The sequence below is a fragment of the Cyprinus carpio genome, chromosome A12 (genome assembly GCF_018340385.1).
Source record: "Cyprinus carpio isolate SPL01 chromosome A12, ASM1834038v1, whole genome shotgun sequence".
Taxonomy (NCBI): Eukaryota; Metazoa; Chordata; class Actinopteri; order Cypriniformes; family Cyprinidae; genus Cyprinus; species Cyprinus carpio.
Genome location: NC_056583.1, coordinates 16,953,582 through 16,979,175, shown reverse-complemented (window position 1 = coordinate 16,979,175; position 25,594 = coordinate 16,953,582). Strand labels below are relative to the sequence as shown.

Here is a 25,594-nt window from a genome sequence, read left to right as displayed (position 1 = left end):
TCTCTCCCTCTTTCCCTTCTCTGTGATTGTCAAACTTTGAAAAGTGGAATGTTGTCTATTTTTCCATTTCATTTCCTTGGAGTGATTAGCCGCTGCATATTTTGACAGCTTTACTAGAACTGGAAACTTGTTTCTCTTGCTTTTTTCCCTCTGCCTTTATTCTTTCTGTGCATGCAAATAGGAATAAAGGTTAACATCCTTTAGAAACAGTAATATTTCTCTATTATGTATTTACAAATAGAAATGCAGTAGTCTCATTTAGTGTTCACAGTCTTAAATGATATGACTTACCAGAAAATAGTGCACAAATCTTAGTTTTTTAGTATCTGCAGTGGGGTTCAAAAGTTTAAGACTACTTATGACTACTTTTATGAGATATCTAGTTCTATAAAAAATGCACTACCATTCAAAACTTTGGGGTCAGTAAGATTATTTTTTTTCTTTTAACTTATTTTGAAATTCCACAAAAATATTAAACAGCACTTTTTTCAACTGTGATAATATTAAGAAAGCACCAAATCATCATATGTGCCATCACAGGAATATTTTACTTTATAAAATATTTGAATATATTAAATTTTTATTTAATCTATTACATTTATTTTACAATTTTGTAATTGTAAATTGTAATAATATTTCACACACTGTTGTTATTTTACTGCATTTCTATGTTCTCAAAACATGAGTCTGAGAACACTCAGTGTTTTTTTTTTTTTTTTTTTTTTCAGTATGGCCAAGGTTATTATTCTTATGAAATTAGTTGTCATTATTTGAAGGACATATAAATGCTGCCCACAGTGTGCAATATTAATGCGTCTGGCCCTTGACCATGATGTTGATTATAATCTTACATTTATGATTTCTAACTTTGTACATTTGTAACTCAACACAAGACGAACCAACCTTTCCTTGAAAAGGTTTACACACCTTGTTGGTTTGCATTGCGGTGACCCCTAAAACATCCAAACTGCACTGTAGAGAAACCAGCAAGTGTTTTAGACTAAAGTTTCAGCATACACTTTTAAAAATACAGTGTCCAGAAGTTTTTTTTTTATTTTTTTTTCATACTGATGCCATTAAAGAACTATTTTGGTTTCCCCAAAGAACTTTCAATGGAACAATTCTTACAAGAGACTTTTGTGTGTGTGTGTGTGTGTGTGTGTGAAGATTTTTAATAATCTGAATAACCTTTTTCTACTATAAAGAACCTTTTGTTGTATGTAAAGCTTCCATGGATATTTAAGGTTTTTACTGAACCTTAGATGGCAATAAAGAACCTTTATTTGTGAGAGTGTACACAACAAATAAATAACGTAAGAAGATTTATGGTGGCATCCTGAACTTGTCAGACTAACAGATATTGGGTAATCTAAAGCAACATTTGAAAATATATTACAGCTCAATTAGCCATCCCTCCCATGCTAATCTTTGCCCTGGTTTTAAATGTGAGGTAATTAAATCTGGCAACACCTTCAGAACAAAGCCACTGCAAGAAGGAAGCCTCAATTAAGAAGAAGGAAAGGTGTTAGATTAGAGCTCTGTCCTTTTGTGCCTTGGAATTTGCACGAAGATCAGTCCAATTTATGAAAACGCAGCTCATAATTAGATGTTCTCAAATCAATGTGTAAGTTAAATTAAAACTAAGTGGCCTGTCCCCTTTTGTCTTAGTGTGTCTATTATTGTGTGTTGAATATGTCTCTGTAAATAATGTCCTAGTCTTCTCAATCACTCTCATTGTTTTCTTTCCATCTGTGTTTTGTTTTCAGAGAGCACATCTGTTGGACAACACAGAGAGGCTGGAAAGGTCATCTCGGAGGCTGGAAGCTGGCTACCAGATAGCGGTGGAAACCGGTAGGCATTCTGGGTAGGGGGGTGAGCGACAGCAAATTGTCTCGCTCGTATGCACGGTAAAAAGAGAGAGAGTGGAGAAAAAAAAACGCCTTGATGACTGGTGACATTTTCAGGAGCACATCAAAGGAAAGCAAGGGAGAGAGAGGTGTAGAGCAGCAGCCGCAGTACTGTTAGGCTCACACAAAACACACTACCTTATTTCCATTCACCTACCTGTGTGTGTGTATGTGTGTGTGAGACAGAGAGAAAGAGTTTTTAATATGGGTACCAAATGATGCCATGTCGACTAGAATAAACAACACCATCCTGCAATTTTTCCAGCTAAATAAAGACCGAGATCTTTTAATAAACTGATTTCTAAATAAAGCGCCTTAGACGTCATCTGATTCGCACCTGTCTGAAGGTTAGTTTTTATCTTTAAATACAAGAAAATGAACTAATTTAGATCTGAAATAGATTGAATCAGCAGGCTTTTTTTTTCTCTTTTTTTTTTAGCCTGACTGTCACCGTGTTGTTGAAGCAGAGCGTATTCCTCAGAGACGTATCAAAGCTCATTCTTCAAGAAGCTACTGGCTTTCTTTGGCTTCTGCCTTAGTTTTGAAAAGTTTGTTAATTTACACTTTAATGGCAGGATGGCTTGTGTGCGACGTCGACACAGTTAATAATTCAAATCGAGAAAGGGTTGCACAGACCACTGGCGTTTGATGTCTCGCAAGAACAACTCACAAATTCATAAATGCAATCTGCATCCTCTGCTGAAAAATTTAGTTTCATTTATTTTGGATCCTCTCAAGCCAGTGCTTCATTTTTTTCATTCCTGCCCTGTATAAGATTATATATATATATATATATTTATATGTATTCAGTTTACCGAATGAAGGACCTTTATTTTTCTGCCATTCAGACATATTTTTTACTTATGTCTGCCCAATTGAATTGCCTGCTTTTCTAGTAGATACCAAAGTTGAAGCCCGTACACTCCAATGGTGGGATCAGACCCCCTCTGAGAGGAGTTTTCCCCCATAAAGGATGGTTTCTGCCTCTGAGACCCGTCACGATGCCGCACCGCTTCCACTGCTCTCAGTGTGGGAGCCGCAAGCACAGAAGAATGCCTGTTTACTCAGCCTTTCTCTAACCGCGTTAAAGCGCAACTCGGCTCACTCGTGTGATCCTAATCCCTGACCCCGTACCACACCGACTACTCCAACACTCAAGTACACACACACCTGCATTTTAAAAGCTGAGCGGCAGGTAGTCCTAAACTGAAGTGGCCCAAAAAGGACAAACCGTGTACTTTTGGGATTTGGGCACAGCAACCATGTGCAAAATGCACAGCGATCGCCCGCACAGAGTCGGGGTAAATACAGCCCTGCTTTGGTGGCTGTTGAGGAGCTACAGGGATAGATGCGCTTTGTTTGGGTTGTGGCGGTGACCCTCGCACTCTGTGTCATGGGGAGGCGGATCGGCCAGTTTATGGACCCTGTGCTAAAATTCACTCGTGCGGCAATCCACACCTGCTACAGCGCCCGCCATTCGGGTTTCTGCTTTCCTGTAAAAAAACAAAACAATTTTAAATTAGTAAAGAGAAAAAAATTATTATATAAATACTACTACTAATAAATTAATAATTAAAATATATTTTATATTTATAGATTTACTATGTTTTTATATAGTTTTTCTATTTTTATAAAATAATAATTAGTTATTTTGTATGTTGGTTTTACTTAAACTATGCTATTACTTTAAGACACACACACACACACACACACACACACAAACAAACAATACATTTAAAGTCTTTAAATAATAGCTTACTTCAAATCTAAACATGCTGTACGTTTGTTTACACATTTTATTATTACTTTGTACATTTTATAAATATAAAGAAAGAGTATTTGTGTATATATATATATATATATATATATATATATATATATATATATACTCATTACATGTTAAGTCTTTAATGTAATAGCATAGTTAGAATCAAAATAATAATTAAAAAATTACTATAACATTTACTTTACAGTTATGATCACATTTTCTTCATCATTTGTATCATTGCTTTAAATAAGGACTGAGTGCTAATATGGCACAAAATTGCTTAAGATTTAATTGTTTCATTATTTTAAATACATTTTTAACTTAAAACAACTGTTAACAACTGTTTTTTTTATTATATAGTAAAACTGTGAGGATTCTACATATTTAATTTTTTATTGATTTATTTATTATGTAATTTGAATCTGATTTTTTTGATTGCACCTACACAGTGTCAGTGAGGAGACTGTGTGTGTGTGTGTGTGTTTAAGAGTGTTTTAGTGTGTGGTGCGTTCAGTCCTGCACTAGCAGCATGTCAGGAGCACTCCAGGCCCTCAGAGAGATATTGAGAGTGCTCTCTGGACATGCAGAGCTTTTTACCAAACTGTTTGTCTCATAAATAAAGTATGGGTCTTCATTAGGAGAGGGCACCCACTTTAAAGCTGCCTGAACCAAAGGGGCACGCCGGCCTGAAGAGAGCCTGGAGTACAGTAGGAGGGAGGAAAGCAGCCAATTTAAGGGCATTTAAATCAGAGATGTCCCAGAGCCCACGAATGTATTTAATAAACCCTAATCAAAGAAGTGCCTGGCTGTTTATGAAAGTCAAGGAAGTGGGCAAAAGATGTTTTGTATGGAGGAAAATAAAATACCTAGGGGGTATAATACTGTTATTTTCTGTTATCTGTCACATTTGGGATTGTTAAAGGATTTCAGAATATGTAGTTGTATTTTTTTCTAAGAAAACAATTTAATTAGTTTGTAGAATGACCTCAAAATCTATTAATTAAACAAAATTAATTTTACCGGAGTGTCAGCGTCCGTAAGGAGTAAAGCGGTGGCCTTTGAATACGCAGCAGCCGCTGCGGCAGCGGATCGATGGGGCAAAATGAAACCAGCTCATTAGGGATTGATTTCAGCAGTGTTTAGATAAGCAGAGTGGGTCGGGGCCTGGCCCCTGGGGCCCTCACCAGGGCCCAAAGTTCACGCAGAGCCAGGTAGAGAGTGTCTCCGCAGGCCATCATCTTTATTAGCACCCAGATAAGCTGATTAGGCCTTGTCAATCAAAGGTGCCAGTGACTCAATCGAGAGGCCCTTCTTTTCTTTCTCTCTCTCTCCTTCCTTTTTTGTGATAAATCATTGAAGCGATCAACAAAGCAGTAGCCATGGCGGCTAAGCTAAGCAGCCCTGCAGTTGTCACCAAGGCAGACGACGCAAGGACCCTGTGATGATGTGACGACTGTATTAAAGAGTACATCAATTTGTTTGAGAGCGGTTTGATTTTTTTCTGCAGTGGAATTAAAAGAGCATGCAAGGGGGGAGAGTAGTTATTGTTGTCACAGGCTTTACTGAGGAGCCGAGAGTGCCCCGATAGAAATAAATAACAAAATGAATGATTGAATGAAGAAATAAATAAATATGTTTTGTAAACATGAAAAAACGCTGCTCCTTTTGAGCATGAGCACGGCTTTAAGACATGCTGTGTTAGTCCATGGGTGTCAGAGTGTCCCAGTAACAGACACGCGATTGTCTCCATCTCTCCGTTTCACTGTCTCTAGCTCTTTTTCTTTCTCCTCCATGTTATCGTTCTTTCATTTTCTTTCCTTCATCTCTCTCCTCAACTCCTTCTGTTTGTTTTGTGCCATTTTATGAAACTGATAACTTGTTTTTTTGAATGGAATTCCTTTTTTTTCTTAACCGTCATTTTTTTTTTTTTTTTGTCATGGCCTTTTATTCTTAAGCACTTTAAACATTTATTATTATATTTATTATTATTAATCAGGGTAATTTAATACCGATAATAAAAATAAAATGAAAAATGTCAACATTAAAAATTGTTTGTTTTTAATATTTAATAATTTCTTAAAATAATATTATATTTAGTTATATAAAATAAAGTGATGTTGTAATAATAAAAATAATAGTAACTAAATTAAAAATGTCAAAATGAAATGCAATGCATTCAATAATGTACTGTTTTTTATATGTATTTTCAATAATCTCTTAAAATAATATATTTAGTTATATAATCTAAAGTTTTGTGGTAGTAGTTTTAATACTGCTACTACTACTAATAATAATTATAATAATAAATTAAAATGTAAAAAGGTAATTTGAATATGTTAATTAATGTGCTGAAGAGTTGCTGTTATTGTTAAACAATATTTGAACAGTCTCTTCAACTAAAATTATATATTTAGTTATAATAATAATGATACTAGTAATAATAATAATAAATTAAAAATATAAAAATGAAAATCAGTATGTTCATTAATGTGCTGAAAAGTTGCTGTTATTGATAAACAATATTTGCGTAGTCTCTTCAACTAAAATTATATATTTAATCATAATAATAATAATAGTAATAATACATTTATAGCTGTTTGTGCTGGTTAAAGAAATATTTTTTCATCACACAAAATTCAATTCGCTGTACAAGTAATACCTCCTCTGTAATTAACTGTTTCATTGCCTTTCATTATTTATTGCAGCCTAGCTGTTCCAGTTGATTTCCTTCATTGTATAGTCGTGTTTAAAGTTTCAGCACATCGCTACTGTTTTCTCTTTAATGAGGACAATTTGGTGAAGTGGATTTCCTCGAGGTATAGCATACCAAATAACTTGGGTTTTTGTAGTTTGCTGAAATCTGAATGCCGTATTGTGTTTCAAAAAGAATATGCCGTTATTTGATAATTGTTTGATTCATGGAGCAGAGCCACAAGAGTTAAATATTTCAATAGCAGAGTTTGCAGATATGCAGAAAGGAGAACTTAGCTAGAGTGGATTTTCTAAAGACAATGGTGGGTTTTTGTGCTGTAATGAGGGCATTTTCTCATTGAAAATGTATGATTTTTTTTTTTGGGCTACAACTTAAGCCTGTACTTCAGAAGTTTGAACTTATATATGTTACAGCTTTTTAATTATGAATACACAATGTAAATCTCTTGTAAAACATTGATTTAAAGAACTATGTATATAAGTGATGGGATGTGTGCGTGAGCGTAATATAAGGTTTTCGACTCTGTAAATCTACCTACGGGTGAGCTGTTTATCGTGAAACCCCCCGGCGGATGAAAGGCGATGAAATAATGATTTTTTTTCTCTCTCCTAATCGGGCCTTGTCAGCGAGGCGTCTTATCGTGGAGAGGAAAATGACACCGATACTATCGAAGAGCCCAGAGTCTGAGTTTGTGTTGCTCCCCCCCAATCACGTCGGACCCGGCCTCGCCGTATCTAGCGCCGCCACAAACGCCAAGCGCCGCTTTTTTCATCTGGACTTCAAAAACGGTCCCCGTCATTAAAATTGCACCCGCGTTCGGCTGCAGGGATCAGCCGCTCCGGAGCGAAAATGGGATGTGGGAGAGGAGGCTCGCTAAATGTGCTAATTCTGTCCTCACATGTTTACGGCTTAATTTTAATCGGTTTGAGCAAGGGAGGAGGTGGGGGGGTGGGGGGGGGGGGGGGTTGAAAAAAAGCCTCGCATTGCAATAAATCGCCATTATCTTTGACACCGAAGGACTCAGCTGTTCCAAGGATTTTGGGGTCTGTGAGCAACAGTATTATTTGGGGACACACAAAAGTGTTTACGCTTGAATTGCAGTGGCTGAGGTGCACTCACTGATTTCAGTGCGTCTAGACAAAGGGCCAAAGTTTCACAATGGCAAAGCCTGCAAACAGTCTCTTAATGCAAGAGCTGAACCAACAGACTAGCTATGTGTTTGTGTTCACATCTATCTGTTTCTGGGATTGCCAATAGAGAGTGCAGGTGTTGACTTGTTGATATATTCCAATCGGTATTACGATATTTGCTCATGTTAAGTATGATCATTCACTGTTGAGTCACAGTTTGAGAGGTTTTTTCCTTTGGGGTGATGGGGAGCAGATCCATTTTTCTAGATAAACTATTGAGTGACACATTGAGAGGTAAGCTTCCCACTTGCATCTTTTGAATAAGCCTCTCCAGCAACACTTGCCACCAGCTAGATGCATCAAAATCTCCAGTGTTCTCAGGACTGAGTTCAAACTTAAGTATGAGAAGACCAGAATTTAGACGGCAAAGCTGAATTTGTGGGATTGAAGCCCAGGAACGAGTAGAACACACTGAATACGCATAATGATAATAATGTCTTTGTCACTGTAGTTGCTGAGAAGAAATTAATGAAAAATGTAAAGAGGCAATTCCATATCAAATAACACAAATAAAACTTATGGTAACACTTGCATATTGCTTAATTATATAATATTTTTAATGGAATTAAAGTATATTTTATTATTATTATTATTATTATTATTATAAATTATTATATTATTATAAATAAAATATATGTATTAAATGATTATTATTACTATTATTATTATTCTATAGTACATGGTTGTATGAATGCGTACAACAGTATGGATATTACTTTATTCTATTAAAAATGAATACAATCTATATTAATATATACATTTTATAGGTAGTATTATGGCTATTATTATAATTATATTAGTTACACAATAATTACATTAATTGCGTCATTAGTATTTCGGTATTTACTATTTACTACATTAGTGTATCCATGTTATACAGATTACTTAATTCTTTTATATTTTTAATAAAATTCATATAAATATATAATGCTTATTTTAGTTATTATTATTATTGTTTTACATGTACTTCATTAGTCTTGCTTACTTGATGCAGAATTACAAAGCACTATAATGTAAAATGTGACCAGTCTTATTTTAATATTGGCTTATTATATTTTCTCATCATTTGTTTGTAACATTAATGGCTCAAAATCTTTTTGAAGTAACTTGTCAGAAACATGGAGAGAGTGAGAGAGAGAGAGAGAGAGAGAGAGAAAATACATTTTAATTTCAGATCATATGTGTCTATTTATATCAGACCCACACAAACAGTCTTTCATTGACCTTTGGTTGATGGAAAGAGAGTGAAAGAGGGCACTCGAGCTGGATGGCATTAAATAAAACTGTTTTGGAAGGAAATGGAAGACAAAAGCGAATACCCAGGACCCCCATGGGCGCTTCCTCATCGGCCGCTTTAAAGAGCTGGCACATCTGAGGCGCCGCAATATCAAAAAGCAGAGAGAAAAAGTGAAATGAAGTAAAAGGCAAAAGTGGAAGGGGGGGGGGGGGGGGGGAGTGGCAGTACCTTGTCACTGCGGAATGAGGATCATAAACGGTAATTGTGTGATGGGAGTGACACACTGATGACAGCAGATTGATGGCAGTTGAAAAGCGAGTGTAATTCACTAAGGAGTCACAGAGAGTTGGGTGGCTGAGATTAAGAGAGGAAACTAGTCAGACTGTGCTCTGAAAACACAGGCGGAGTGGGTACAGAAGGACAGCGGTTAAGGCTTCACTTAAGCTTCCAGTTTTGTTGTTCTCACTGTATTTATGTCTCTCGGTGCATTGGACCAGAAACGGTCCTATTCAGAGTACTGCATTATAGTGAAAATGTTTGTTGCTTTTGTGGATAACATTCCTTCTAACCCTGGAAAAATATTTCGACTATGCTAAATATTTGATTTGAGTCATTATAGTAAAAACGTCACTTTTGTTTAGATGCAGGAATAGATTTTATGTCAATGAAGCGTCTATCAAAGCTAAAAACTCAAAATATTAAAACGAACAATAAATAAATAATATAAAATAAATAAAAATAATTTAACTTATAGAATATCTAATTTATTAAAAAAATCATTTATTGAGTATAATTGTATTTAAATATAGTTTTGTATATAAAACATAAATATAATATAATTTATTGTATATATACAACACAAATAAAAATTAGCTTTTTATTATAATTGTAATTTCACTTATAGAATATGTAATTTATTTAAAAATATAGTTATTGTAATAATATTTATGGAATGTAATTTTTTATTTACATATAATGTAAAATATAATTTATTATATTTATTGCCATTGTGGCTTTATTTTTGATCAGTGGAAAAAATAGAAAGTCCTCCATTGTGTTGTAGAAATTAAATCTTTATAGCAGCAGTCTGACTCATATTTAAAATATATAGTTTTATTTTATTTTAATGCACCAATCTGATTCAAAACTAAAATATGGTTTTATTTTAAATTGCTAATTTATTTTATTATAATTTTTTACATATTTGATATATTTTTCAGCAGAGGAAAAAAACAAACAAATATTATATTAAATATTTTGAAACGTATTGGTCAAACATTTTTTTATTTTTATTTTGAGCAGCAGTGTATTTTTCTGTCACTGTTGTTCAGTCTTATAACAGTCAGTCTTATTTTTTTATTAACAACTTAATAGCTGTTAACACAATACTGGCTTGTTCATCATAAGTTTGAACAGCTGCTGGACCAGCTTTGTTATGGATAGTTAACCCAGCACAGATAATCTTATTTGTTTTCAGATTAAATATGGCTCAATGTGTGACACTTGGCGTATCTCAACGCTGACCACCCCACAGTTTGCGGTATGTATAAAAAAAGCCCATCATTAGCGCTGTCCGTCTGTCCCTCTGCGGCTGCTTGTGTCACACCGTCCCTCAAAGTGGCTTCCTCCTCGGCGGGCCGCGCCCTGGGCTGGTGTGGCCGTGGGCTCAGGACGCCCACTGAACATGAAACACATCACCCGGTCTGTCAGCTGGGGGCTCCATCTGTCAGTCAGTGGGACAGCTTCACTTTGGTCTGGGGAGGGAGCCGGGCAAATTCGATGGGGGGGCTGCCGCGCACACCCCATTTTGCATTGTGCAGGAAACCCTGCTGCCATCGTCCTAACATATTTAATAATAGTTTGCAAGACTATTATTGAAGCAGACTCTTTAAAAGGGGCGATATCAATGCCACCTAGGGTGCGCAGTGTATTTAATTACTGTACACTTCTGATTATTTAATTTTGTAAGGTTTAGAATAAATGTGTTTTTTATAGAAAATATATAGATCTTTATTGCACCTCAAAACTCACTCATGAGACTGTTGTCTGGTGCAGTTTGACTGTCACATAAATAAATCGGCCTTTTGATAAAAGCGATTATAGGCAGAAGAGTGGAGGTTGCAATCTACACTTTGGCAGATAGGCTGCGCCCTTGAGCCACCGTAAAAAAGGACAGACTCAAAGAATCGTCTCCACACTGGGGGACAAGAGGCCTCCACCACTCAGCTCTCTCTGCTCGAGTCTATAGATGTTTCTCTTGGTGCTGAAAGTTCCTGAAAAGATAAGCTTTGCTCACAACTCTAGGAGCTCATTTGAGTTTTATTTATTTAGCACTGTGTTTATATATGTGTGTGTGTGTGTGTTTGTGAAAGAGAGCAAGAGAGAACGAGTGTGTTTGTGTGCAGTCATTGCTGAATCCCTGCTGAGAGCATCAGTATTTTCAGATCTGTGTGTAGGGCTGATACTGAACATCAGCAGCATGATATTTCAGATAGATTCACTTTCATTTGTAATTTTTTTAGCCCTCTTTTTTGTCACTGTGTCCACATGTGATACTGAATTCTTTAGATTAGAATACATCATAGTCAAGGGTAATTTACTTAATTCACAGTTTTTGCCTGTGAGCAAATGATTTGTCGACTTAGTGTTGTGCTTAAGTGGTTTGGTGCCTTGACTCCAAGTCATAATCATAACTGTATTGAAAATAGGATCAATGGAAATCTTTTTCTTGTTGGGTAGGCAGCTTTTAGAAAGAAGGGCTGTTTAATATAGATCGTTCAAGTACTGCGTACCTCTCAATTTTAATTGAAAAGCTTATGAATACATGTTGTTGAATACAATTCAAGTTTCAAAGTAGATATTGTTTATTATTACTGTAGGAATGTAATCCATAGGAGCTAAAAAATGAATTCTGAACATTTGTGCATCATCTTAATCACTTCAATCTTTAACACTTTTAAATCAGAGATGGTTATTGTTATAATTCCTCCTTTTGTTAGATATGTGAGGAGTCTTCATTGATTTATTTACCTAATTTAATTTGCTCTTTTTAAGTAATGTTGTGAAACGATTTCTTTAGCAGGTAGATCCATTTTGGTTTTTAATATAAATCTATAATGCTCTGAAATGCTTGCAATGAGTTTATGTAAAATGCAGTTGTACTCTGAATGAAAGACTGAGTGTGTGTGTGTGTGTGTGTGTGTGTGTGTGTGTGTGTGTGTGTGTGTGTGTGTGTGTATATATATATATATATATATATATATATATATATATATATATATATATATATATATATATATATATATATATAATCATTTATTGTATAAAATTTTGTATAAAAATATTATAATAAAAATATAATATCTAGTATAGAGTTAATTTTTTTAATGTTTCAATTACATATTAGTAGCCAATTCATTAATTTTAATTTTTTTTTAATGTTTTTTTTAAATAAGTGTTTTATATATTTGTTATTATTTGTAATCATTTCATTGTTATTTTAATTCTGATTTAAGAGAAGCCACTAATTTCACACACACACACACACACACACACACACACACACACACACACACACACACACACACACACACACACACACACACACACACACACACACACACAAATTTTTACAATTAAAAATGTTCACATTTGTTATTTAAGTGGGATATTTTCTGGGTTTTTTAAGGTTGTTCTCATGGTATAGATTTTTGCCCAGTGTTCAGCTAACTTGTTTACATCAACAAACCCATAAGGCTGAGTTGCCGTGCATAACCGCATTGACCGTGGTGAGGTGATTTCTGAAAAATCTCACACAAACATCCAATACCATCTGCTGCTGCATACTCATTTCAATTACACATGAAAAAACGCAATCTTAAGCCCTCAGCCTGCCAGAGATTGCCAGCTTCTTTTCATGATTGACTTAGTCAGATAAAAATAGTCTGGAAAGAAGTCTAGAAGCGACAAATAAAGTATTGTGTGTATGTGTTGTATCATAAAATCTCAAAATATTCCCATGATTCTTATTGCTTCAACAAATGCACAATAGGCCAAACACTTTCAGTGCCACCTATGCTTCTGAAGACGTTTGGCGAAATCGTGTCCTACAGTGAGAGAATGAAAACAGAGACGTAATGAAAATGTGAAATATTTAGAGTGGCTTTAGCATCCTGGGCCACCTGGATTTATTTGGGCCGGCACCGCTCTGTCAGTCTGGGCCCTGCCTGTCCAGTAGGACTACAGTGAACAGAAGTTACCTCTTCACAACTCACACCTGATCACCATGTTTATCCCTGACTCTCCTCCTCTCTCCCAGTCTTGATCTCGCTCGCCCTTTTTTAACACCCCCCTCCCAGCGGTACTGCCCTGTCCTACTTAACTCCGGCCCATCCTGTCCTTTGATTTGAGCTACTTAGCCAGCCACAGATCATCTGCACACTTCACACACTCTGTTTCTCTCATCCTCTCATGTTTATGAGGATGTGTTTCACAAACGGATATTTAGTGAACAGTCACATGTGCAGTCCAGCTAATATTAGATATGATACACCGTGCACTCAGATTAGTCATGTTTTTAGATGTTTTTATATTGCCTTTATTCTTATTAACATTATTGTTAAAATTGAGACTGTGTGTAGCAGGTGTTGTGTTCTTATAACATTGTTTGATTAGGAAGATTTCTTTAAAGGGTGCCACATGAAAAGATGGTGAATTGGTACATAAGCATACCATCTGTTTTTCTTTTGTAAGCTCCAAAGGCATTGTAAATCATATTTTTGTAAAGGATGATAGAAGAAAAGACATAATCTGCTCCTTCTCTATTATGTAAAAGGTATATAACAGCTGACTTGTCTTCCGTCTGGAAATATCCCTAGGCCTTCAGTCCTAGTGTTAACGGTACAGTAAGTGATCCAAATTGAGAGTAGCATACAGGGACTCATTGCTCTGTTGATTACTTGTGCAGCCTAACAGCTCTGTAATGGTTTAGTTCATGCTGTTCTTGTTACTGGGAAAGAGTCTCCTTGTTCAATCATATGAAGCTATTTGAAGCTTGTGGAGTCATCTTAGTTCATCTTGGTGGATCATCTTATGGAGTCAACTTGGAGTTGTTTTGATTAGTTATCTCGGTAAGTCATCATATATGGAGTCATTTGAAGCTTATGGAGTCATCTTAGGGAATCATCAGAGGAAGTCTTTTAGCAAGGCATTTAAAGCTTGTAGACTCATCTTAGGGAGTCATTTTGATGAGTCATCTGAAGTTTGTGGAGTCAACTGATGGAGTCATTTTATGGAGTCATGTAAAGCTCGTTGGAATCATCTTATGGCACGGTTCGGCTCAGTTTGCGTTTCCACTGCAGTTTAGTATTGCTTTAGAGTGGGCGGGATTATTCACGTCATTATAGTTGCGTCGCCTCTACTGCCGCGACTCCTGAAAAACTTTTTCATTCTGCGTCGCCCCATCAAGCTCTCGACTGGATCCACTCCTCTGCTATCAATGAGAGGAACATCTGTACTTCCTCAACAAACAGCCACTTTTTGGTTGTTAAAAAGGTGCACTCGTTCAGAACAGTTGTGTTTGATCCTTGGCTGGCTGTGCTGATTTAAATCTAGCAGTTCTGTTGTGTTTGTGTTGTGTTCAGTGACACAGGTAGTGACAATTCTCTCTGGCCAATCTGTGATCAGCAGAGTTCACACGTAATTTTTTCGTAATGGTACCCAGTGGAAAACCCCCAAAAAGTGAACCGTAGCGAGCCGTACCGTGCCGTACCATGCAGTGGAAAAGCGCCATTAGGGAGTCATTTTCATGAGTTAACTTGTGGAGGCATCTTACACTGAGTCAACTTCCATGTGAAGAGTCATGTGAAGTTTGTTGAGACCTTCGAGAGTAATTCTGATGAGTCATCTTATATGGAGTCATTTTATCGAGCCACATAAAAGTTGTGGAGTCATCTTGGTGAGTCCTCTTATGAAGCCATTTGAAGCTTGTGGAGTCATCTTAGTAAGTGTCTTAAGAAAGCTGTTTAAAGCTTGTTCAATTATTGATGAAGTCATTTGAATCTTATGGAATATTTCGAAGCTTGTGGAGTTATCTTAAATGTTACAATGCAAACACCTCCTGATTCGTTTCTAAATTAATTATTAAAAATGGGAAATTGTGGCGTACTTGTTTCCATCTCTTTGTGCTACGGTCTGAGAACAATGTCATTCATTTGATCCTGCATGTGAAAATAACTATGGCTTTTTCACGAAGGAGACAAGAGAGGGGCTAACTAATTTCTCCATCAAGCTAATACAGCATTAGTGTGGTTTTAAGATGGCTGCTGTGGTAATTAGTGAATTGCTTTGAGTGGGCCAGGCTGGGCTGAGAGTGGGTAAGAGATGAAAAAGAGGGCAGAAAGGCTGTCTGTTTCCTACTCTGATGGAGGTTATATTTTCTGTGACAACTGGACCACAGTAATCAAAATGTGTTAATAATCCCTTCAAAGGGATGGCGCGGCATCAGTGGGGCCTCAATGAGTCTGAATCCCCTTGTTAGCAGCAGAACTGGACGCTCCGCCCTCCCCAACCTGAATCAGCCACAATTACAAACACTGCCGCACATGAGAGAACCCCGCTATTGTCAGCACATGAACAGACATACGTGATTAATTTGCATACACATAAGCAAACAAGCAAACACTTTTTGATATGTCAATTGGATGGTCAACATGAAATCCAAATTGATGTAGTGTTGCATATGCTTCTGTTCTGTTTAAATATTTTAATGGCCAAATTTCAGGTGAACAACCTATGAATTCTGAAGAGAAGGATTCATCAGTCAGAGAAAGGTAAAAGCAGGTAAAAACTAACAGCAGAATTCTCTTATTTGCCCTTTTTGATCAGGCGTGATAGTCTTGGCATATTTACTTTACCACTCCAGAGTGAGCTGTGTTTAAGCCAAGCCAGGCTCACAGATCAGGGAAGCGCGTTCAGTAAACATCATGACAGATTTGAGAGTATGTAAGACTGACCTGTGGACATAATACTTTAATCTCATCAAATAGAGCCTCTTCCTAACATGGTCCCCATTCCCCCCAGAGTCTCAAATTGGGAGTCTGTGCAGACGAGTTTGCGAGAACAGGCCTGAATGGAGAATGTTTTGGTCATAGTTCAATAGTAGTCGGGTAATAAACGTCAGTCACTAAGCCCTGTGAACGCAGCTCTCTCTCTCGCTTTCTTCTGCTCTCTCTCTCTCCCTCTCTGTCAAACTTGCCATTATGCAGCCCATTAACTGAAAGACTAGGTAGAGACCTAAGGTGGCCCTGAGGGTTGAAAACCGAGTCGAAGCTTCCAGTCATATCACATCCAGTGTGATGCAAACACCTGTCTATCTGCTCACACACTCTGCAAATCAACCTCAACGCAGCAGCCCCATCTGAGTGTCTTTGTTGTGCTTGAGGTTGCAAGGTGCTTTTCTAAAGCTAATTAAAACACAGCGCTGTTTTCCACAGTCGAGTGATGGCCGTTGTAAGTTTAGTTAAGGAGAGTTAGAGGCTGGAGTTGAGCCTGTTAAATATACATTGGTGCAGGTGAAAGGCCACATCTGATCTGACCTTGGAGTCCTCTCCAGGGACCTCTGTGTCTGCTGCACAGGGCAGGACAGGAGATACTCAATAATGTAAAAGATGTGTTCAATTAAGACCTGTCCTCTATGCCACCATGTTCTTAAAGTCGATGAAACAACCCATTTTACTTCCATAACATGGCATTTTTGAGTGACACAGGATTTCTACAAGAAAAATGGCCTTGATTTCATCTCTGTATTGGTTATATCAACCAATTTAACAGATTTTGATTTGGTTGATTTTGGATACTTAATTGCACTTACTCATTTTGAATTTAGATCATCTAACTCTCACTTAATCTTTAACAACATGAGTAATTTAATAACAGTTAAATGTTATTTTAAGCAAAACAATTTCACTTTTTTTACATAGTTGTGTATAATGTTATGTTATTTTAATGTGAAGTGATAACTTTATTCACTTGTAGCTTGTAGTTTTATTTTATTTTATTTTAATATCAGTTATTTATCATTGCTTTCATTACTGGCATTATGTAAATTTACTTGTATTTTTAAGTGTTTTTTTAACGTTAAGCTAATTTTGGTTTTTGATATAATATTTTTTTTATTTTTATTTTACATTTATTTTGACAAAATGGTATAGAATTTTAATATTAGCCATTTATTTTTTATCAGCCATTTATCAAGATACTATGTATAATAGAGCCTAAATTCACTTGCAACATGTAAAACAATTGATTTTAGTTTTTAGTGTTTTATTTTTAATGTTATGTTATTTATTTTTTACATATGAATTTTTGTAGTTAATATTTAGTGTCATTTTACATTTACATGGACAATATGGTATTAAATTCATATAACGGCCATTTATCAGCTTTCCTAATTTCATCTATTGAATTTTGGGCCTCCCATACCAGAGTTTACAGACTGCCCTGTTCGAAATGCAGTCTCTCATTGGTTACTTAAGCATGCTTGGTGACATCATCTGAAAGGAAAATTGTTTAAGAGGTGGAGCAAAGTTATACATTTTGATGATTTAATAAAGCTAAAACTAACTTTTTTTTTTTTTCTTTGGGATGACATGCACCACTAAGTCAAACGACATTTTTTTTTTTTTTTTTTGAGAAATATGGTTGATTTAGATATTACGTTGACTTTTAAAATTAGCGTCCGTCTCTTCATGTCAGTAAAGTGTACGTTTTGGGGATTTTAGTTCTCTTTTATGTTTGTGATGTTTACCATGCATCCATGCGGTGCACCGTGCAAGGCTAATGCCTCACTCTGTCCCTCTGAAAGTTGGTTTGAAGCACTGGAGGACTCATTGACTTTCTAATGATCACTGGTCAGCCTGCGAGAGTGCCAGGGGTTTAGCCCATCCGCACTACTCCGATATCGACTGAACACTCGGCTCTCTCTTTTCACTTTGGCCTGCCGGCTCTATGTCAAAATCCATTACCGCGGCTTCCACGCCGCACTCAGACAAGAAAAGAGAGAGACGGATGGAGTTTTTAGTTGTTTTCCTCCTCTTATCCTCCTCTTCTGGATCCACCTCCTCTGCTTTTTCAGAGAGTGAGGGTAACCACTGGCAGAAGATCATCCAGTAACGTGGTAGCGGATGACATATTGATCGAGTTCCCGTTTGGGCAGAGCAGAGCGCTAGGCCTTCCTCTGTTCCCGGTCCCACACATTTCCACTAGGATCTACTTTACTAGCTCCCTGACCCCGCCGTGCTCTATTGTCGATGTAGATTTTCTTTCACGCAATTCTGCCTTTTTCATTTTCATGTTTCCCACATAGTAGCGTGAGAGTCTGCAGTTGATGTCTCTGAAGACGTTCGTAGTAGACTTTTATGAAAATTATTTACTTCCTGCCAGATCTTTGAATCATGTGCTGGGTGCAAATTCAAGGCCGTTTGAGCTTAACCTTGTGATACGGTGTAGAGGAATCACGCCTCTGGGAGGTGCTAGGCCTTGTTGTTACAGTATACTCCATAGAGGCTGGTTATGGTTAATGCTAAGCTAAGGTTTCCAGAGAGGGCTGTTGAAGAGGCGCAGAAGCGAGGTGTGTTTGTGACAAGTGTCAGTGTGATTTCATCTGTCTTTCTTGGCTCTGAATGACATGACTAATTTTTTTTGTTATTTATTTCAATAATGGGCCAAGAGACAGAAAGGAATAACAAAATGACAACCAACTTAAAAGCACCCGAGGGCACATGCCAGCACATCACTACAGTGACACCTTCCTCCTCCTCTCATGACAGCTTCTGTCTCGACAGGTACCGCACACACCCACACACACACATGCGCAGTGATGCCCAAACCCTTAGGCCCTTGAAATGGCAGGGGTGGCATGATTGTGTTTCTATGCTATCTGTGATCTCTGCTTACTAGACAAGCAGGACCCAAAGCTAAACCCAATCAGTGCCTGTTGAGAAGTGTGTGTGTGTGTATTTGTGTCTCACAACAAGAGAGTTTGCCAAGGACAAGGCGCACAGCCAGGGGCTGCAATGATAACTTTTGGACAGGATAACCCATTTGGGAAGACCTAAGATAGGACATGCAAGTGATCAGTAGCATAAATGTCAAAATTTGAGGCGACAGATCCTCATCTGTTAATTAAAATCAACAGGAGGAGTATCATTTCCTTTTAGTAACGTTATTCACCTTAAAATGTATATATTTTGCATTGGAAGATTGATGATTTTATTTTTAATTTATTTTGGATTAAACAGTATATCCTTTTAAAAATATTTTATATATAATTTTTTTAAATAATTATTTTATTATTTTAAAAAATAGTTACAAATAATTTTAACATCAGTGCATTCCTAATTTCATCCATTTAATTGTAGGTGTTATAGGAGTTTGACCACTTCAATATTCAAACGCTGCAGACTCCCATTGGTTGAAACTTAAGTAAGCTTGGTGACATGAGCCAATAAGGAAAGCTGTTTTAGAGGAGGAAAAAATGGCTACATTTTGATGAAACATTACAGATAGACCTGTATGTTATTGATAACGAAGCAGTATAAGTTCTTGTTGGTGATGTTGTTCTCCTTGCATGTATATATTTTGCAGTGGAAGTAGGATATGACATTAATGCCAAAACTCAAAAAAAGTCTTTGTTTAGTATTCTCAAAGGTGGATCAGGGGCCAGATGGGTAACGCATTGTGACAGAGGTGATGTCTAAATTAATCATTCATGCTCTCTCACATGGCTGTGTGCTAAAATATTAATGGTGGAATAAATTTGATTCGGGGCCTGTGATTAGAGGGGTGCCCAGCACCGGCATGTTTATTTATGCCCTGGAGAGCAGCTGCAAGGGTCACACTCATCCTTCTACAGTACATATACCTCAGTCCAACGCATATATAAATACATACATCTGGCTATGTACATGTGTGTACAAATGTGTGTGTGTGTGTGAAGTGGGAGGTTCTGATATGTATTATACATTACTGAGCTTATCATCATGGAGATGCTTGGTATGAATAATGTCAAAGGTGTTTTCATTGTTGTTGGGATATTTGTGTGAATTCATGGTAGCTTTAGTCCTCCCACCACTAGGTGGGGACATTTTATTTTCACTAAATCTGAAGGTCTAAATATGCTGGTAGTAGGCAAAAACTGTATAAAAACATGGATGTAGTGGCCGTGACGTCACCCGTAGATTCTTGAAGAAGCGCAAAGTGGGTGGAACGGGCCGTCGCCATTTTGGCAGCGCGTCACCACGCGTCTCTCCTGGATAATCGAAAATGGGCAAAAAGGCGGGAGGTGGTTGCTGACGCCACGCCCCACCTAGTGCGACGGCAGTGTCAAAGGCATCCACCGGTCACTCAAGTGGCCACTCCCTTTGCAGCAGTGTTTGAATAATGGTTGGTGTGTAGTGATTGGGTTCGGTGGGTTGTGAGTTCGAGTCTCGGGCCGGCAGGAATTGTGGGTGGGGGGAGTGCATGTACAGTTCTCTCTCCACCTTCAATACCACGACTTAGGTGCCCTTGAGCAAGGCATCGAACCCCCAACTGCTCCCCGGGCGCCGCAGCATAAAATGGCTGCCCACTGCTCCGGGTGTGTGTTCACAGTGTGTGTGTGTGTTCACTGCTCTGTGTGTGTGCACTTCGGATGGGTTAAATGCAGAGCACTAATTCTGAGTATGGGTCACCATACTTGGCTGAATGTCACGTCACTTTCACTTTCACTTTAATTATGAAGAACGTTAATGCTTAATATAATTTAAAGGGTTTATGTTTTATATAATTTTTAGGGATTATTTATGTTGTAATGTTGAACCCCCTCACGGTTGTCCTGGCTGTAAACGTTTTTTTCTGCTGTAAATTTTTATCTAATGTTATTCATCTATGTAATTTATTAAATGTAGTATTGTAAAGGAAAGGAAAATAAAGTATGCTTTCAACTTATTACTCTGTTAAATTAAAATATATATACCATTCAAAAGTTTGGGGTTGATTTGGGAAAGGTTTTTTTTTTGTATTTTTTTCGAAAGAAATCTGTTCTCACCGAGACTTCATTTATTTGGTCAAAATACAGAAAAACAGTAATGCTGTGAAATATTATTACAAACTAATATAACTTTTTACTTTTTTAATTTATTTTAAATTGTAATTGATTCCTTTGATGAAAGATACAATTTCAGCAGCCATTACTCAGTGATCAGTTTGATCCTTCAGAAATCATTCTAAAATGCTAATTTGGCACCCAAGAAACCATAAAGTAAAGGGTAAAGTTAAACATAAAGTAAAGTTGTATTTTATTTTATAATTGTGATGCGGTTTTAGTTAGTTTCACAAGAGTATACTATGTCACACTACTGCTGAAACTACTTGACATTTTACACAAGCATGCTATTTTTTTTTTTTTAAGTGATATTGTGCATGTGGTGTGTATGAATGTTTTGAGTACAGTATTTCAGCGTGTGTTTATTAAGCGTCTGGTGTGGTTATGTTGGAGACAGGGTGTGGAGTGAGTGAGTGAATGAATGATGTGTGCAGTGTTTGTGTCCCAGAGGCACTTGCTGTAATGGAGTGATGGAACATGACAGTCTCACTGATAACAATCAGGTGTTTATGTACAGAACCTGCAGGTCAGGGCAGGCTTTTATCTATCTCCTTCTCTCTGTCTCCCAGGCAGTGTGGAGCTGCTAATGATAAGCACTGTCTGGCCTTCAGGAAGAAATATGAGTTGTCCTGTCACTAAGTTTGAAAATGCAGTACAGCTATGTGTCCTTCACAGGCACCTCACCTCATCTACCTCCATATGCTCTTCCTGGTTTTACCTATTGGCTCAGTGTTTATTTTTTATATTTCAATTTTATTTCTCTAAATTTTTTATTTTATTTTATTTAATTTTTCCCCACTATATGCTCTTGCTGTTTTAAAGCCCACATTTTGTGACAATAAAGGCTGTAGCTCAAATTTTTTTAAATTTAATGGTTTAAGTTTTGGATATAGGCTTTAAGTGTTGTAGATCAAATTACACAAAATATATATATATATATATATATATATATATATATATATATATATATATATATATATATATATATATATATATATATATATATATAAATATATATATATACACATACAGGTGCATCTCAATAAATTAGAATGTTGTGGAAAAGTTCATTTATTTCAGTACTTCAACTCAAACTGTGAAACTTGTGTATTAAATAAATTCATTGCACACAGACTGAAGTAGTTTAAGTCTTTGGTTCTTTTAATTGTGATGATTTTGGCTCACATTTAAAAAAAAACCCCAACAATTCTCAACAAATTAGAATATGGTGACATGCCAATCAGCTAATAAACTCAAAACACCTGCAAAGGTTTCCTGAGCCTTCGAAATGGTCTCTCAGTTTGGTTCACTAGGCTACACAATCATGGGGAAGACTGCTGATCTGACAGTTGTCCAGAAGACAATCATTGACACCCTTCACAAGGAGGGTAAGCCACAAACATTCATTGCCAAAGAAGCTGGCTGTTCACAGAGTGCTGTATCCAAGCATGTTAACAGACAGTTGAGTAGAAGGAAAAAGTGTGGAAGAAAAAGATGCACAGCCAACCAAGAGAACCACAGCCTCATGAGGATTGTCAAGTAAAATCGATTCAAGAATTTGAAAGAACTTCACAAGGAATGGACTGAGTCAAGGCATCAAGAGCCAACACACACAGACTGGCAAGGAATTTGGCTACAGTTGTCGTATTCCTCTTGTTAAGCCACTCCTGAACCACAGGCAACATCAGAGGTGTCTTACCTGGGCTAAGGAGAAGAAGAACTGGACTGTTGCTCAGTGGTCCAAAGTCCTCTTTTCAGATGAGAGCAAGTTTTGTATTTCATTTGGAAACCAAGGCCCTAGAGTCTGGAGGAAGGGTGGAGAAGCTCTTAGCCCAAGTTGATTGAAGTCCAGTGTTAAGTTTCCACAGTCTGTGATGATTTGGGGTGCAATGTTATCTGCTGGTGTTGTTCCATTGTGTTTTTTGAAAACCAAAGTCACTGCACCCGTTTACCAAGAAATTTTGGAGCACTTCATGCTTCCTTCTACTGACCAGCTTTTTGAAGATGCTGATTCCATTTCCCAGCAGGATTTGGCACCTGCCCACACTGCCAAAAGCACCAAAAGTTGGTTAAATGACCATGGTGTTGGTGTGCTTGACTGGCCAGCAAACTCACATGACCTGAAACCCATAGAGAATCTATGTGGTATTGTCAAGAGGAAAATGAGAAACAAGAGACCAAAAAATGCAGATGAGTTGAAGGCCACTGTCAAAGAAACCTGGGCTTCCATACCACCTCAGCAGTGCCACAAACTGATTACCTCCATGCCACACCGAATTGAAGCAGTAATTAAAGCAAAAGGAGCCCCTACCAAGTATTGAGTACATGTACAGTAAATGAACAGATCTATCTATCTATCTATCTATCTGTCTGTCTGTCTGTCTGTCTGTCTGTCAGTCATTATTTTGTTTTATTATTTATTTATTTTTTATATAAAAAGGTTCATTTGGTGCTTTCTGTATCTCATTCTATACCTATTTCTGACCCGTTTTCCACTTCCCCCACCCCTGCATTTCCCTGTGATGCCACAGAGGCCAGTGTGTTTGGTGTGCACTATTAAGGTGAGGTATTTTAATCTGGGCTATTTGTAAATGACAGCACTGAGGAATGTGCCAGACCTCTCCTTGGCTTCGGTCCAGGGATACCTGCAAGGGCCCCATTCCCCCTCACCTCGTCTCCCTTTCTCCTACCTTATTTTTTCTTGTACCTACTCTTTCACCTTTTTTTCATTAGCCCCTTCTAACCCTGGTTAAAGTGTAAATAAAGTATAGTGGTGTAGACGGCCTGGTTCATAATAATGGGAGTGTTCCAGTTTTGACATGCCACATCACTTGCTTTAAGTGTAAAAGTTGTTTAATTGGTTATTTTTACATTTGGTTAGTCATATTATTATTATTATTATTATTATTAATCATTACACAAAGCTTCAGAATATGCAAACACTGTCATCATGGTGATAGGCTGAACTGCCTGCATTTTATTAAGCAAACATTAGTGTAAACAGCAAATGAATTACACATGAATTATAGTGAATTTTTACTGGGAAAAAAAGAGAAATTAGTACTTTACTTCCGCAAGGATCCACTTAATTGACCAATAAAGACATTTATAACAATACAAAAGATTTCTACAGTGTTTCATAATAACTGCTATTCTTTCTATTCATCAAATAATACTGAAAAAAAATGTATCATGGTTTCCACAAAAAAATTAAAGCAGCACAACTGTTTTTTAACATTGATACTAATAAGAAATGTTACTTGTTATATATTTGAATGATTTCTGAAGGATCATGTGACACTGAAGACTGGAGTAGCCTAATGGTTGTTGAAAATTTAGCTTTGCCGTCACAGGAATAAATGACATTTTAAAATATATTAAGTGTTTTTTTTTAATTGTAACTTTCTAGGTAGTATAGCTGTGGTTAATAGATGTGTAAATCAATCAAGATGTATAAATTATAAATCAAGCATCATTACTTCATAGCAAGCCATTTCATACGCTACAATTTCTAAAAGTGACCTATAAGCTAAACCATTTGTGAATCCTTGTATCTCATTTTGCATTTACAAATATAGATCTCTGCAGTTCAAATGATAGTGATTGCATGCTTCAAAAAAGTGTGGGAGTAGTTAAGGTTGTACCAGATTTTCAGGTGTCTGTATTATAGTCAGTCCATCACTCCATTGAGAGCAAAGACTAGACAGTTTAACAGGCTTTTCAGTTTTGGGTTTTGATATTGGTGTGGTATGTGTGATTTATTTATTTTATTTGAATAGGCCGGGTGGCATGAGAGAGGGGGGGAGAGAGTGTGGTTCCAGGTGGAGTATGTTCTCTGGACTTTGGCCTGTGGCATTGCTGTGGTTGCTGACGCCAAGAGCGGATGCAGCTCTGGGAGGTGTTCCGGTGCTTGATTCTCCTCAAAGCTCTCAGCATGTCCCGACTGGGCTCATTAAAGCCAACCTCAGCTTCATTTAATCCATTTTTTATATCTTATGAAAAAAATCAGCCGTGATCTTAAATCTTTGCTAATTTAAGCTTTGGAGGAAGACGGACGATGATGCTGTGAACCTTGATGTTTTGAATGACATCTGAGATTTACACTGGAATTAGTTGTAGTGTATCAATGTTCGTGCATGGCAGATGTTCCCATATGGGCTTTCTCCTCTTCTGGACCCAGAGTTGGCCTTCCACTCCTTTCCTGGTGGGAGAATTATTAGTTTTTGCTTGATTTAGCATGGAGGAAAACATGACTCCCACCATTCCCTTTTAATTGTAAATCCCAGTAGTTCCACTTTGGAAAAGTTTAATTTGTAGCACTGGTCTTGGTGTGCCGTTTCTCGGACCGCTTTTGAGTCCCTTCTCTTAAGATCAGATATGACCATGCACCAACACAGTAGAATTGTAGAGAGCTTTAAGAATGTAATGCATCTATTTCATATCAGTAACAGCTGTATGAATGTTTCACAAACAGGCAGGAAGTGCACTGTTCCTTTAATGCTGTGAGATGATCTTGTCCCCTTCGCCAATATCAAACCTATGCTCTAAGTATATATATATATATATATATATATATATATATATATATATATATATATATATATATATATATATATATAACCTATGCTCTAAGTATA

General features: G+C 36.9%; 1 protein-coding gene across 4 annotated transcripts in view; it reads left to right on the top strand.

Moving 5' to 3' along the window:
• LOC109055493 (vesicle transport through interaction with t-SNAREs homolog 1A-like) overlaps window positions 1–25,594 on the top strand; it is a 119,490-nt gene that overhangs the window by 28,419 nt on the left and 65,477 nt on the right. For all 4 annotated transcript variants that reach the window (XM_042767900.1, XM_042767902.1, XM_042767899.1 and 1 more), the window contains one exon: window positions 1,767–1,851. In XM_042767900.1, the coding sequence (XP_042623834.1) occupies window positions 1,767–1,851 (85 nt within the window). The remainder of the gene's footprint in view (window positions 1–1,766; window positions 1,852–25,594) is intronic.